Below are 16,930 nucleotides of genomic sequence, written 5' to 3' on the forward strand. Positions count from 1 at the left end.
TTTCTGTAGACGTTAAATGGTATCGATTTCTGTCCCTTTTTCCTTACGTTGATTTTGATTATTCTCCCCACCAACGTAAAATAGAAACCTGTTTCCCTAGAGTGAATTGAATTGTAGTTCACCAGTTCACAAGCATTTATCAAGAACTTGGTCTAGGCCAGGCTCAGCACCGGGGACATACAAAGGCAAAAATGAAATGATCTTTGCTCTCAAGAAGATTCTGTTACATCAAGGAAGAGTATGTTCAGGTATATACAAAATGACCTAAGGGGAGGGGTAAGCAAGAGGCATGAGAAGATAAAGTTAATAGTATCAGCCTCAGGTAGGAGGTTTGAGGCAAGCTTTAAAGGAAATTAGAAGCGATAAAGAGGGAATACATTCCAGGCTTGGAAAGATAGCTTATGCAAAAGTATGGAGATGAACAGTGAATTGTTGGCTTGGAGGAGAATAATGAAATATCCTTATCTGAATAATGTGCCATTTTGGTCCTTAAAAATGAAAATTATATATTAAATACCCACAGAAACGTATATAGAACATATGAGTACATTTAAAATCCATATTATTTATTTTTCCCCTCTTTTCCATCTTTACCTCTCTCTGATTGCTTTTCTCTAGGTTCAGGAAAATCCTTCTCAATGATGGGCAATGCTGAGCAGCTGGGCTTAATTCCACGGCTTTGTTGTGCTTTATTTCAAAGGATCTCTTTGGAACAAAATGAATCACAGATCTTTAAAGTTGAAGTGTCATATATGGAAATCTATAATGAGAAAGTTCGGGATCTTTTAGACCCCAAAGGGTAAGTCATTTGGAAATTAGACATTTTAAAATCCTATAATAGAGATCATATATTAAAATAATCTTGGTTTTTTAAAAAAAGCTTCAATATAGTTTGTTCTATATTACAACTCTGGCTCCTGTTAACTTGAATTTGATACTTTCTGATTATAACTGTTTCTTGTGTCTACCATATATCAATCTCCAAGACATTCTCCTACCATTATCAATGACTTGAGTCCATAGTTTAGTTTTTTTTTCCTCTCTGATTCTTGCCATTCTCTTTGTCTATTAATTTTTACAACCCAACTGATACTTTGGTCTCCTAGTTCTTAACTTCTGATTTCTACTGTTATGCCACAGTCTCTTTGAACTGTTCTACCTCAGTTTCCCTGCACTAGTTTCCTTTGTCTCAGTTTCCTTAACTGTTCTGCCTCATCCCCTTAGTTGTGAAATCCCCCTCTGGTCCATTAAGACTGAGGACCATTTGCTCTAGGATTGTAAATTGCTAATGTAAGACTCAAGATAAGGGGGAATTTAGACTTCCTGACTCCTTTAGTCCTCAAGAATTTACTTCTGTTTATTCAGGCATCCTGACTCTGGCTTTTAGTAGGAATTTATGGCCTCCCCCCATCCTGACAGAGCCAAATGGATCTCTGAAGAAGTTTCCTGCTTCTTTCCCCTTCCTTCATTTGTAAGAAAGGTATATAAGGATAGGGATTCTCCCATACATCGCTGGATTCTTTGAGATTACAGTCTTGTCCAGCCCTGGGACCAACATGGATCCATTGGTCCCAGTATATCTCTCCATTTAATAATCTATTTTTTTGTCCTAAAAATTTCTTCTCATTCAACCTGTGATTTATAAAAACATTATAGTTTCTGTAGACTGTTAAATGGTACCGATTTCTGTCCCTTTTTCCTTACATTGATTTTGATTATTCTCCCCACCAACATAAAATAGAAACCTGTTTCCCTAGAGAGTCCTGTCCAATTAATTATGCTCTCCAATTAATAAAATATTAAAAACTCTCTAATCTCTCTCCTGCCTCAGTTTCTCCAGCATTACATTATATGTACTCTGACGCTTAGTAGGATAGTTGCTTCTTCAACACTTCACAACCAAACATAAATACTCATTGTTTCCTGACCTGTTTCTGTCTCTTCTTTCCTTTATATATATCTCTAATGCTTGAGGGGAAAAAAAACTACCAAAACTCCTTTCCCATCTTCCCTTTTGAATTCTTTCTTTAAAGTTCCACTTTGGATGCCTATTTACTTCATGAAGACTGTCTTGATTTCCACTAACTAGATAGTGATTCCTCCTTTCATCTTTTATTCCATTTTATTTGAACTCTCTAAAGCAGTTAGCATATTCCAATTTGTTATAAAATTATTTGTCTACCTGTCCTAATTTGTAAAATGGACTGTATCCGTGTTTCATCGTTGCATCATTGCACATAGTAAAGTGTCATTTATTCATGAAGTGCTGAATGAGTGTTTGTTCAATTAATTTATTGAGATCTCATAGACTGGTCAAAGCTCATCAACATCTGCTTAAAATAAACTGTCTACATGCCACTTGTTGAGAATTTTAATGTCCCAAGTCTTACAAGAACCACTATTTTTCTTTTTCCTAATTCAGTTTAATCAAAGAACTTTTTTCTGGGAGAGTCATTTAAAAGGGAACTCTGAACCTTGCAGCAAAATAGAAAATAGTTCTGCTGCTGAAGTGATAGAGAATTTGAGATTTCATAATCAAGGGAGTTATTTAAATATATTTTGAAGAACATATTTTATGTTAGAAATAAATCACATTTCTTTACTATCACTTACTTTTAACAGTGAATATTGCATTATGCTAGACATAAAAACAAAAGCTCTTGGACAATATTGGTGACATACAATCACAATCATGGATAACAGGGAAATTGAACAATCACTGGAAAATTCTAGAATTACTTTTCTAAGTTCTATAGATTTCCACCAAAAGGATCCATGTGTCACATAAGCCTAGACTGAGAATGGGATATGGTTGCTATAAGACAATTCTTTCTAAGATGAGTATAAGTCTTCTTTCTTTGTAAAAATATGATAAATGACATAGTATATCATTGAAACCTAAAATTGTTTAATTTTCAAGTTATTCTCACATGTTCAGAAAAGGCTTGAGGACGTGAAAGATAATAAAGAGTAGAGAGCTGTAAAAAAGAGAACACAATAGAGCCAAGAAGATTCTCCCCTTTTGGGCAACTAGGTGGAACAGTGGATAGAGCACCAGCCCTGAAATCAGGAGACCTGAGTTCAAATCTGGTCTCAGATACTTAACACTTCCTAGCTTTGTGACTCTGGGCAAAATCCTTTAACCCCAATTGCCTCAGCAAAAAAATTCTCCCCTTTCCTTTCAATCTTAACTCTACTGACTTGCTATTTAAAAGACCCAATATATCCACCTCACAGTCTCAAAGTTTATCTGGTCAATCCTTATTGTAGTTAATATATACAATTATGTCCCATCTTTCTGGATCCCACCAAAGTACTGTTTTATCATATGCCCAATGCCTGTTAAACCCATGTAAATTCAGCTGTATCTACTGTCTTTGAGTGATGGCTGCCCCTTGACCAATGGTCTTTGAAGGTTGAGGTTGGGTTGAACCCATTGCTCAGTTTTTTGTATTCCTCAATGTGACAACTGGGTTGTAAGGGAGGAATTCCTTCTTTAAATTAGATTCTTTTCAAATAATAATATAATAGTATGTTTAATCAATTTTTCACTAATGAACAGTAAATATAATTAACTTATATCTGTAAAATAAGGTCATGAATATGTCATCATTGACAAAAAGTTCTTTGCCTGTATTTTTCTGCTTGAAGATAACCTCAGAGAAGGTTAGGCTTCTAATAAGAAAGACTTAAAAGCCAGCAAAATGAAGGACTTTTCAAGGGCAATTTTGATTGTAAATAATTTCACCTTTCATGCTGACTTTAGATCCTTATTCCTTTGTTGGATTCTCCTATGACAACTAATTTCTCACCACATATTCATTTAGGTGGATAAGGTTATCTATGATTTCATCAGGGTAAGTGCTTCTTAGAAGATATTCATGAGCACTCTAAATTGGTTTAATGAGTCAGTCACCAAAAAAATTTATTACCTGGTGACTAACCCTGTCTCTGGTGATGAGCCTCTTTGTATTTAGCTAGGTTAGTCCTCAGATGACAAGTATATAGCTTGTTTATTGTCAAGTATAAATCTTTTCCAGATTAGCAGGACTTGCAAGAGCCTTCCTCACTCTGATGAGGCATCAAAGAAAGAATATAAGCAAGCCAATGTAGATTCAGAAGAAATAAAATCATCTTACCGTTTTTGCATGTTCTTCCTCTCCCAAGATTCTGTGTACTAATGACCTAAGTAGGTATAAAATGTAAAAATTAAGGATTCTAGATATGCAACTTAAGTGATCTGATGGTAGTAATAAGTAGCAGTAAGCCTTGCACAAATAAATATTTTTAAATTTTGATTTGTGGTAAAGAATCTGGTGATAAGAATCTATGGGTTCAATCTTCTCAGTATGTGGAATAAAGGGATTCAAAGAGACAGGGTTAGGGCATGAGGAAGTCTGAAACCCACAAATTCTTCCCAAATAGGCTGTATTTTCTGACCCTTTTTGAGAATACAGAAGAGAAATCTTTCAATGAGAAACCTTCACTGGGCCAAAGGCCCCATGCTGATGGATTTTAGCTAATCTTGACCTAATTTTCCTTTCTGATCTATGGGAAGAAAGAACTAAAAGAGCAAAATTAATGTGGATATTCCATGAAGTAGCAGAAAGATCAATGGATTTGGAATCAGAAAACCTACGTTCAAGTCTTATTTCTGTCATTTAGTAGTCCCTTTGCTTTTCTAAACCTGTTTGTTTTCTATCAACAAAACAAAGGGGTAAGCTTAGATAACCTCCAAAGTCCAGTTTTCAAATTTTGAAATTCCACTTGATCAAATTATCTTTTTTTGCATCCATTGCCACTAAGCATTAGGCAGATTGAGTTCTATTTGGTCATTTTATCTTATTTATCTTTCTGTTATCTTGTCTATGTGTAACTGAATTTTTTAGAGTTCTTCCAGCGAATCAAACTAATGAATTAAGTATTTTAGCAACACTGGTTTGTTGTTTTTTTCTTTTTGCTTTGATAAGGAAAATGTATTTTTAAAGCAAAAATAGTTTTATTTTAGTAAACCAAGATAAAGTAATTTTTAAGAATTTATTATCAATTTCTTTTTGTAACTAACTTTTTAAATAATTAACTTTTCTAATCTTTTGCAAGTGCCACTCTAATTTAGAAATACATTAAGAAATAGCAGTAACATTTGCAAGTGTAAAATACTATCTATTCTTTTTTTTCTTTCTTTCTTTCTTTTTTTAAATCCTGAAGGAGCAGGCAGTCCCTTAAAGTCCGAGAGCATAAAGTCTTGGGGCCTTATGTAGATGGCCTATCTCAACTGGCTGTTACTAGCTTTGAGGTAAGTATAAGCATTTATAAGAAACTACCAGTGTTGGCAAAGGATGAAAAGGTCAGAGCAGAAAGATATTGGCTACTGGTACTACTGCAGCTGATGTGCAGAATATTGAATCTAGTTTAATACACAATTCGTTTTGCAAAAACACAGTACATTGCCTATCAATTTACTTATGCAAATTTCATGGGAAGCTATGAGTTCCAATGTTTTGTGGTTGCTGAACACATAAGATATCATTTTTCACTCTATTAAACTGCTTTTCCTAAGCTTATTAATGACTTCCTACTAGGCAAACCTAATAGTCTTTTCTCAAAATTCTTTCTCCTTGGTTTCTCTACTATATTTGACACTGTGAATAATCCATTATCTCCTTCTTGAAACTGTTTTTTCCATTGACTTCCATAAATCATATTGTCCTGGTTCTTCTTCATCTATACTCACTTCTTCTTTATCCCTCTATCACTATCTTTTTTTCCTTATCTCATTTTCAGTGTCCCAGAGGTCTTATCCTAGATGCTTTTTTCTTATCCTTCTTTAGTGATTTTGGTGTTTATTGTTACAAATTTAACTAATAGTATCTAGGATAACAGCTTACAAATTTGTCTCTAACTCTGGACTTGTGTTCTGCTCCTGTATTTCCAAATGCCTGCAGGATATGGCTACTTGAATATCCTATCATTACTTTGAATTTAGCATAACTAAAATTTATCATTCTGCACCCCTTTTAAACTCCTCCAAAAAAATAACCTGCCAGCCAACCACATCTAAGTTACCTTTCCAGAACCATTTTTATCAGTGATATCTCCACTCTCCTGGTACCTCAGACACTAATATTCATTCCTCTTCTCAGCAACAATTAAATCATAATCACTTCTTTGAAAATATATTCATCCTTTTTGCCTGGAATGTCACAGTATATTGTCTCTGATTCTAATCTTTTTCTGCATCTAGTTTGACACTCACTACTATCCCATTGGTCTCTTAAAGCACTATTTGATCATATCAATCTTTTTCAGAGCTCACAATGGCAGCACTGAATAGTAGTAAGAACCTTAGAAGGTGGTGGGAAAGATCTGGGTTCAAATCTTGCCTCTAGCACTTACTAGTTGTGTGACCCTGGAAGATCTTAACTTATCTGAACCTGGGCTTTTGTGTGAAGTGGGTTTAATGTACAAAAGTAACCATTACATTTTCTGCCCTAATGGTATACTGCTCCATCTTCCACACTAGACTACAGACAGTTCTAAAAAGAAGATAAATCACACATAGATAGATAGATAGATAGATAGGGTTCATGAATCCTAATTTTCACCATGTCTTTTTTCACCCTAGTTCTACAGAAATGGAAAAGATGGGAATTGGAAAATTGTCTATTTTTTTATCAGGAAAATTGAATAATTAATTCTGCACCTTTTTAACAGGTTTCATTACATAATCATCTGTTGAGAGATTAAAATAAAATCAGAAATGATCAATCTAAATCCCTAAGAAATGAGTTCTCTTTTTATTTCTTAGTTTATAAACCCAATATGAATAATTTTTTATGGTTGTTGAGGATTTAAAGTATCTGACACAACATTTTCTTTCAATTTTTTATAAGTAAAGGTGGATACACATATCAGTGTAAGGTCTCATTAACTATAAGTTCTAAAAAGATAACTTAAGAGGAAACAAAATCACTGGGATATATACTCTGAAAATTCATTTAGACATTTAAGGAACCATTAAGTAGTCACTATATTTAAGGTATTGACCTCCTTGATAAAAGATATAATTTTCTTACTCTAGAAAATTTTCAGAAGCCCAAACTATTTAATTTTTTAAAAACCCTTTAAACATTTTTGCTTTATAGGAAAGAAAAATATTTTTTCCTTTTGTAATAGCTAGATTTCTTTCATAATCTTCTATAAAACAAAGTCTTTACCTTAATATTTTAAATTTTGTTTAACATGTTAATTTGCTTGCATTTCTAAATTATGAATATACCTCATTTGGTAAGGAAGGTGAATTCCTTAAAAATCAGGGGTTAATTGAATGTTTACTTCTAATCTAATTTTAAATGATTTAGTATTTACTATTTTAAAAAAAACTCTAGAATGAATCCCCTTTCTTAAAATAAACTCATTTTAACTTAATCTGCTTCCAAAATTGAATTTTCACTTAACTGTTCTTAAAGCAGTATACACCTATATTCTTTTGTCAACTTCTTTGACACTTCTTGAAAAACTAAAATTTACCTCATGAAACTCAAATAATTATTAGATCTGGGGGGAAAAAAAACTTGTAAATTATCTTATCCAACTTCCCCAAAATCATGTAGACGCTAGCTAGCTAAAAATAGACTTGAACCCAGCACTCCTTGTTCTAAGTCTACTGCTTGTTCTGTCTTATCCTGTGATTTTCTAAATTCATCTCTTATCAATGAATTCATTTTGGAAATTCTCAAAACATTAATTTTCTACTATCCAGAATGGGAGAAGAAAAAAACAAATAGTTGTTAAAGTGAATGGTTCTTTCTCCTTTCATTTTCACCCCTGTTTTCATACAAATCAACACTATTTCAGAAAAACATTAACTGAATCAGCCACAAGAATAAAGATTGAATGTAATCACCTTTGGTATTGAAACATTGTCTCAGAGTGAGGTAATCACTTCAGCCAATTAAATGATTATAGCTCTAGACTAGTGCTGCCCAGAGCATCCATTCATCACCTTCTGTAATTAATCTTCTTAAATGAATGTGTATTGGGCTGATAGAAAGACACTAAAACCAAGCACATTCAGAAGCAGTGGAGCCCCAGTGCCTAGAAGATGAGCTTCAGGAAGTCATTGTTAATTGCATCCTAGAACATATTTAGAGAAACTTGAAAAACAGAAGCATGTACTGATAAGTAAAGAATGGATAAGAAAGATATTCTAAATATAAAATTTTTGAAAGCAGATTTGCACAGTGAGGGAAGGGAAGATGGGAATGAAAGTTCAAACCATGTTTTGACAAGAGCCGAGGGAAGGGAATACTTCTAGAAAGGAGATTTGTTGCCGCTATGGCAGAAGGAAAATTAGTGTTCAGACTTGTAGTATTCTCTTTTCTTTAGAACCCTTTCTTTGTGTTTCTGCCCTAGGATATTGAGTCATTGATGTCTGAGGGAAACAAATCTCGAACAGTTGCGGCAACTAACATGAATGAGGAAAGCAGTCGCTCCCATGCTGTCTTCAACATTATAGTCACACAGACATTGTATGACTTGCAGTCTGGAGTAAGTGGGAGCCATGAAGCTGTGGAGACAATAGAATGCTATATGGATGAAATAATTCATAACGTGGTCAGGGACTGGGATTCATATTGCATGTCTGCCTCTGACTTGCTGAAGACTTTATTAGGATAGTTGACCTCCCATAGCTTTATTTAAACCAAAGTTTTAAAATCAAGACCAGCAAAGAATCTTGTGGGCTGGTCCCTGGAGGACATGGCAATAATGTTATATAAATAACAAATGAATGAAAGGGAATCCCTGCCTTCAATGCCATCTAGCTTTTTGTTTTTCAAAAAAACTAAGGAAATCTATGGGAAAAACAAAATGTAATCCAGAATGTCATTTTTCTAAAGAAAAAGCCTATTTACTTTACTTTGCAAGAGGCTTTATAAAATATACAACATGCAACATCCAACTGGGAATAACCCTAAAGTTTCCAAGTAAAAGTTGGTTTTTTGTTTTGTTTTGTTTTTTTAATTTCATGATAGGGTTTAAAAGAAACATTTGTTGGCAAGCTTATCAGTCTTCTTCTCCAGTTTGAACTGTTAGGAGACAGAGATTTTTTATTACATATACAAATCTCTCAGATTTTCTTGTAGGAATCCTGGAAAATTAAAGCCATGATGAAATGACATATTTCTGCACCAATCTAAAATCTGATTGGGTTAATTCCTTCCCCAAATCACCAATGTGTAGATTTAAAGTCTGACTTCTTTGGAAATTTTTTTTCTTTTTTGAGTAGGGGCAGGGATACAGGTTTCTTTTTTAATTGGCACAAACATAAATGCTACCAGTTGTTGTTTTCTGTGTACTTTTTTGCATTAACATTTATTACCTGCTTCCTGTTTCTACCAACTAGAATTCGGGAGAGAAAGTCAGTAAGGTCAGCCTGGTAGACTTGGCTGGAAGTGAAAGAGTGTCTAAAACAGGAGCCGCTGGGGAGCGTCTGAAAGAAGGCAGCAACATAAACAAGTAAGAGAGCTGTTGCAAGAACACCTTTCATGAATCCAGACTCCCAGCTGAGCATGGTGCTCTGGTGCCAGGACGCCTTGGGGCACTTCTTGTCAAGGGCTGGATGGTTCTGATGCAGCTTGTCCCAAAGACTCAGTAACCTTGGGTAACAGCTAGACTGGTGAAAACAAAGCACTGAGTCTACCTTGGGGATACATGACGGCTTCCCTAGGGCTGGGGACAGTGCTTAAGAGGGGGAGAAGAAGGAAATGTATGGTCAGAAGTATATATTTACATGTCCATTATTTTACAAAATAGAGCTCTTCCTGAGAGGTTGTGTGTAAAACTGAGTCATGTTTTAAATGCAGTAGAGTAGTTTATTCTTAGTTTTTAAAAAATTCATAAATTTGTTAAGTATCTATTGTATACCATTGAGTTGGTGTTAGGGATGCAATGACAAAAGTGAAACAGAAGCCAAAACTGTCGGAATTGTTACATGTTAAGTTTTCTCATCATGGGATTTTCTTGCATGTGCATATATACAATTTTCCAGAAAGTTATCTGCTATTTGGTATATGGGTGATTTGGGGGCGAGTCGTTTAAATCTTTCTAGGACTGAGACAGTGACTTAGTTGTAAACGATATATTTGTAGAGATCTCAAAAGCTTTCTCAGTTCCATGTATTACCAGTACAAATGTTCCAAAGTGAAGTGAGTCTGTATTTGAAGATTATGTTGGGCACATTGTGATTTTAATTAGCAGTGATTTGTAAACAGAAGTGAAATATTCTGTCTTTGACAGGCCTTGCCCAAAGGGAAAGACAGCTTCCTTGGAGGAGTTCATCTAATAGGCACTTTGTCTTCTTTCATAACAAAGGATTGTTTTCCCCCTATTTCATGACAAGACATTAAATAACACATTTGGGGAACTGAGTGTGGTTCACAACATAGCATTTTCAATCTTTTTGTTGTTATTTGCTTGCATTTTATTTTCTTTCTCATTTTTTTTCATGTTTGATTTGATTTTTCTTGTGCATCAAGATAATTGTATAAATATGTTTACATATATTGGATTTAACATTAAAAATAAAACCCACTTGGCAGAACAGCACTGTTCTATTAGGAGCAGAGAAGTAGAACGGCAGAAGGTGAGGAGGATTAAGCAAGACAAGACTGCTGCCTTTCTCTAGGCTTGGCCAACTTGTTTATTGGGCTCTGGAGTTTGTGTTGAGGTTCGGGGCTCCTGTGAAATGTTGGTATCATGTGACCTTTCTAGTCTTGTCTTTTCTTACTCCTGTCCCTTCCATGTGCTTTATGTACCACCCAAACTTGTGTATTTGTGGTGCCCTGGACATTCCCCATTTCCACCTTCTACCATTCACACTGTCTCCTATGCCTTGAATATCCTTTTTTCTCACCCTTTTTAGCCTTCTGAATTACTATTATCCAAATGCTTCATGCTTCTTGAAGCTTTTACTATTCCCACATTCCCAATTATTAACTCCCTTTTCTCCTTTGTTCCTCACAAAGTACTTTGCTTACACTTTTATGGACTTAGCTTGTATTCTTTTATGTTACAGTAATATTTTCCCTCCTCTGACTATAAGTGCCATAAAACAACTGTGGCCTAGTGCTGCACCTGAAGTCTGGAAGAGCTGTATTCAAATCCTACCTCATGTACTAGCTGTTTGACCCTGGACAAGAACTTTAATCTTGGTCTATCTCAACTTCCTGAACTTTATTTTTTTTTAATTTTTAATAGCTTTTTATTTACAAGTTATATGCATGGGTAATTTTACAGCATTGACAATTGCCAACCTTTTGTTCCAATTTTTTCCCTCCTTGCCCCCACCCCCTCCCCTAGATGACAGGATGACCAATACATGTTAAATATATTAAAGTATAAATTAGATACACAATAAGTGTACATGATCAAACCGTTATTTTGCTGTACAAAAAGAATCGGACTCTGAAATATTGTACAATTAGTCTGTGAAGGAAATCAAAAATGCAGGCAGGAAAAAATATAGGGGATTGGGAATTCAATGCAATGGTTCTTAGTCATCTCCCAGAGTTCTTTCACTGGGCATAGCTGGTTCAGTTGATTACTGCTCTATTGGAACTGATTTGGTTCATCTCATTGCTGAGGATGGCCAGATCCATCAGAATTGATCATCATATAATCTTGTTGTGGAAGTATATAATGATCTCCTGGCCCTGCTCGTTTCACTCAGCATCAATTCATGTAAGTCTCTCCAGGCCTTTCTGAAATCATTCTGCTGGTCATTTCTTACCGAACAATAATATTTCATAACATTCATATACCACAATTTATTCAGCCATTTTCCAATTGATGGGCATCCACTCAGTTTCTAGTTTCTAGCCACTACAAACAGGGCTGCCACAAACATTTTGGCACATGCAGATCCCTTTCCCTTCTTTAGTATCTCTTTGGGTATAAGCCCAGTAGAAACACTGCTGGATCAAAGGGTATGCACAGTTTGATAACTTTTTGAGCATAGTTCCAAATTGCTCCCCAGAATGGCTGGATGTGTTCACAATTCCACCAACAATGTATCAGTGTCCCAGTTTTCCCACATCCCCTCCAACATTCCGCATTATTTTTTCCTTGTCATTCTAGCCAGTCTGACAGGTGTGTAGTGGTATCTCAGATTTGCATTTCTCTGATTAATAACTTCCTTAATTAAAATGTGGATGATAATAATAGCATCTACCTCCCAGAATTATAGTGAAGATCAAATGAGAGAATATTTGTAAAGTGCCTGGCCCATAGTAGGTGCTTAATAAAAGCTTCATATCTTCCTTCTTCTCTTTTCTCTCTCTCTTTTCTCTTCCTTCTTCCAAACAGGGTCTGCAACTGTGCTAAACTTTGCTCCTGCCCCATTAGCTAGCAAAGTGCTTCATACATAATGAATTTATATTATTTTTGCATTGGATTAGTAAAAAACATGCATATGCAGGGTATATACATATTACAGATTAATAAATAATTTGTCCAACGTTATATAGCTTGAAAATGGTGGGTCTGGAGGTCAAAGCTGGATCTTCTGAGTCCTAATCCAGTAGTATTCCCCCGTATTACCACCACCCCCTAATATTTTGATTTTTGAGAATAAGGTCTACCATAAAATCAGTGAAATTGAGTTTTTGTTAAGTACCTGCTACATGCTAACAGTGCTAAGTGAGGGCAATACAAAGAAAGGCAAAAAAAAAAAAAAAAAAAAAAAAACACCAATATGCTTTAAAAGAGCTCATAATCTAATGGAGAGAGAGAAAAAGAGAAAGAGACAAATACAGAGAGAGAGAAGAGTGAGGAAGGGAGGGAGACAGAGACAGACACAGAGAGAGAGAGAAAGAAAATAAGGAAGGTTGGTTGAGTGACTACTATGTGCCAGGCCTTATGCTAAGCACTTTACAAATATCATTTCATTTGATCTTCATGACAACTTTGGATGGGAGAGACACTATTATCCCTGGTTGGTTTTGTGGGGGTGGGGGTGGGGTTCATCACCTGAAAGAAATTGAGTCAAATCAAGGTTAGGTGCCTTGCCTAGTAGGGTCACATAGCTATGAAATGTCTGAGGTTGGATTTGAACTCTTTTGACTCCAGGCCCAGAATTCTATCTACTACTCTACCTTGCTGCCTCTAAGGAAGGAAAAATGCAACCAACTATATGCAAAAATGAACATACGAGATAAATTAAAGATAATATTAGACTGCAGTCTTTTAGCAGACTAAAAGGGGGGAAATGGGAAAGGCTTCTTGTGAAAGGCAGGATTTTAGCTAGGACTTGAAGGAATTCAGGAAAGCCAGGAGGTAGAGATAAGCAGGGAGAGAATCCTACGGATTGGGAACAGCCATTGAAAATTTATGGAGTTAGAAGATATGAATGTCTTATGCAAAGAATAGCAGAAGGCCTATATCATTGGAGGGTAGGGAAGGTGTAAGACTGGAAAGATAAGAAAGGGTCAGGTTTTGAAGGTTTTTAAACAGAGAATTTTCTATTTGATCCTGAATGTTATAAGGAGCCCCTGGAGTTTGTGGTGGGGTATGATTTAGGTAGGACAATTGCTTTAAAAAGATCACTTTGATAGCTGGAATGGAGAAAAAATTGTGGCAGGAAAACCAAACAGAAGGCTGTTCTCATAGTCCACAGGTCGGGGAATGAGGGCCTGTACTAGAGTGTTGGCAATGAGGAGAGAAGGAATCTGTTTGAGAGATGTTATGAAAGCAAAGGACTGGATATGAGAGAGGACATAGTCAAAGTATGACATGTGAACCTGGGTGATGGGGAAAAGAAGACAAGTTCAGTTTTGGCCATGTTAAGTTTAGGATATCTGCAAGGCATTTATTTTTGAGACAACTAAGAAACCTTTGAAAATGGGAGATTGGAAGTTAGGAGAAAGGTTAGATTAGTGCCCTGAAGAGTAGTTCACATTTATAGAGTCCTTTAAAATTTACATTTGCAATTTATATTTCTTTGGGCCTCATAAGTACTCTTTGGAGCTAGGAAAAGGAAATTGAAGTTTATGGATAAGTTTCTTGCTTAATGTTGTTAAACAAATTATGTGGTGAGCAGGACTGGAATTGATAGATTCTGTTTCTAATTCCATTGTGATTTCTACCCTGAGATGATAGCTCTCCATGGTAATTATAAAAGTATTAGCAGCATGGTGTTAGGAAACTCAAGAAATTCCAGGAAGGCTTATGAGTTTCATAATCTCAGTTTCTGAGTTATAAAAATTGTCACATAGTTCCATAATAATTTTTAATGGAGAAGTGGATAGCTTGGATTTTAAAACCTACAATCTGGAAAACCCAGTTGTGTATCCCTAATCCTATAAGTATATGAATGAAGAAACCGTCAGCAGGCTTCCTAAAATTTCTAATTCCTGTTTTGCCTTCTTTTTATCATAGAATGAATAATCTTCTTAACAAGACCTCTCAGTGACCTGACAGAGATGTTAATGTTTATTTAATGAATTATGGGCCTAAAATCTTCAATTCTCTTCAAACCTTTAAGAACCTTTAAAGCATTGTTTCTTTTTCTTCTTTTTAGGAGATAAAGACTTTACATGACTGTACACTATTTTAGAATGACTTCTGTGATGAATGAGAGGTGCTAGACCAATTATACAGTTTCTCTCTACCTCAGGAGGGTAATAAATTTAAATCAGTCTGCTGTTCCTCTCCATTGCTAATGATTGTAAAAAAGGAACCTATATTCTGCTTACCTGAACTGCAGAGGACTGAATGCATTATTGCCCTCTCTGACCACTCCATTTAGAGTCTGGAGCACTCTTCAGGCGTGCTTCCTGGAGTATAGTTGGAGGCTGCTTGTTTTATTCTCTGTAAAAGAATCAGGTCCAAGAATAAAAATTGGCCTATAACTGATAACATAGTATGGTAGCTTCCTAAATGTGTAGGGTCTTTCTATCGCCTCATTGTATCTATCTCAATGTATCTTAGGCTACAGTGCTTGTGTCCAATTTTGCTCTCCTTTTTCTACCTTGTTCCCTCCCTGGTGCTCTAGTTTATTTCCTCTCAGAAGCCTACTTAAGTGGGTGTTGCTTAAGTAACTAAATACTTGATTAGTGTCTAGAAAGGGTGAACAAGGCCCTTTTCTTCCTATTGTTTATGTGCAGGAGTCCCTGTAAGCCCTCAACACAACTTCTACAGTTAGAAAGATCCACATGTCTGAAAATCTGGGAAAACATCCCTGCATTTATCATTGCAGGCTAAAGAGTGGTGAGCAGAAGCTGGTCTTTGGGAAGTTAAAACAGCTTTTTCTTTAGTTGGGGAGGTGAAAAGAAAATTGAATTTTCATATTTTATCTCCAAACTCCAATGTTTGGGGAAATGATAAATAAATAATTTCTCCTTTCAAAACATTGAAGGTATAATTGAAAAGAAATAATGTAGGTCAGTCAATAAATAGTAAACAGATGTTTATTAAGCTTACTATATGTTTACTATATGCTAGATACTGTAATATGTGCTTGAGATATCAAAAAAAATTTAAAACAGCCTCTGTTTTCAAGGAGTTTATGTTGTAATAGGGGAGATGATAAGTAAATAAATAGATACATATAAGGGATATATGGAAGAATAGCTAAATAAATTAGAATACATAGATATAATGGAATGTTAGTTATTCTGCTGTTAGAAATGACAAATGGAATGAATTCAGAGAAGCATGGGAAAATCTATACAAGTTAAGCAAATAGAACTTTGGAGTTAAGTAAGTAGAGCCAAGAAAACAGTATATGCATTAAGTATGATTCAGATGGAAAGAACAATTACGTGTGAAAAAAATCAGAAGTGAATTTAAGAAAATTACAAAGATCAAACAAGATTTGAGTAAAGAGATAAGAGAGTAAGAGCTACATATTGCGGCTGTTTTTGGACTTTTTCACTGTATAAATAAGTTGTATTGGTTTTTTTCCTCTCTAAAAATACTTTGACTGTAATAATATATGGCTGAATACTATATGGCTTCCTGGGAGACAAGGGGGAAGGATACTTGGGAAAACGATGATATAAGAAATAGAAAATATCAATAAAATATATTTTTAAAAGATATACAGAGTAGAATGGAAGGTAATATGCCAGGAGAAACACTGGGAGATACAGAGATCATGAAAGACTTCTTTACATCTGCAAAGTTGGCTTTGAACTGAGTTTTGCCAGGAAGTGAGGCTTAGTGCATAAGGGAGAGAATTCCAGGCTCAAGAGATAGCCAATGAAAAGGTACCAAAACAGAGAATAGGAGTATCATGTGCACCAAGAAGGAGACCGATCAGAAAGTTATTTCATAGTCCAGCTATAAAGTGTTGAGAATCTGTACCATCATGATGGCTGTGTAAGGGGAGAGAAGGGGACTCATACAAGAAATGTTCATTCATTTCCCATCCCAGCTATACTTCTTTGGATTTCTTTATTGTCCCCCAAAACCCTCTGTCTTGTAAGATCACATCAGTGCTGGTACTCATGTTTCATCACAGGTCCCTCTGGTTGGATGGTGATGTGGAGAAACCCCATTTAAGGAGAGAACCCAGACCAGCCATCTCTTCATTTTCCACAGGATACATTTCTTTAGACTTCTCCAACTTTCCCTTGTTTGCCTCATTGAACTGTATTGCCTGTAGGAATGTTTGTTGTCTTTTAAAATCTAGTGTCATTTGCTTAAATTCATTCCTTTATTTTTACTTTCTCTGATTTCTGGAACCAGCTTTTTCAAATGTTGGCTCCCAGCATTTACAGATCTCATTCTCTAACGTTTCTCATATAGCTCTTGCTGTGATGTTAGTGCAGAGTTTGCATTTAATTACCTTAGAAGCCTCAACTTATAACCCTTTGAATATAGATGAAATTTAGTGAATATAGAATATTGATGGCCCAGAATCGCCACC

The 16,930-nt window shown here is 35.4% G+C and overlaps 1 protein-coding gene across 3 annotated transcripts in view; it reads left to right on the forward strand.

Annotated features, from left to right (window-relative positions):
* Positions 1 to 16,930, forward strand: part of KIF13A (kinesin family member 13A) — a 255,185-nt gene that overhangs the window by 147,835 nt on the left and 90,420 nt on the right. For all 3 annotated transcript variants that reach the window (XM_051970638.1, XM_051970639.1, XM_051970640.1), the window contains exons 6-9: positions 619 to 799; positions 5,209 to 5,296; positions 8,416 to 8,550; positions 9,407 to 9,519. In XM_051970638.1, the coding sequence (XP_051826598.1) occupies positions 619 to 799; positions 5,209 to 5,296; positions 8,416 to 8,550; positions 9,407 to 9,519 (517 nt within the window). The remainder of the gene's footprint in view (positions 1 to 618; positions 800 to 5,208; positions 5,297 to 8,415; positions 8,551 to 9,406; positions 9,520 to 16,930) is intronic.

Source organism: Antechinus flavipes, chromosome 1, assembly GCF_016432865.1.
Source record: "Antechinus flavipes isolate AdamAnt ecotype Samford, QLD, Australia chromosome 1, AdamAnt_v2, whole genome shotgun sequence".
NCBI classification, from domain to species: domain Eukaryota; kingdom Metazoa; phylum Chordata; class Mammalia; order Dasyuromorphia; family Dasyuridae; genus Antechinus; species Antechinus flavipes.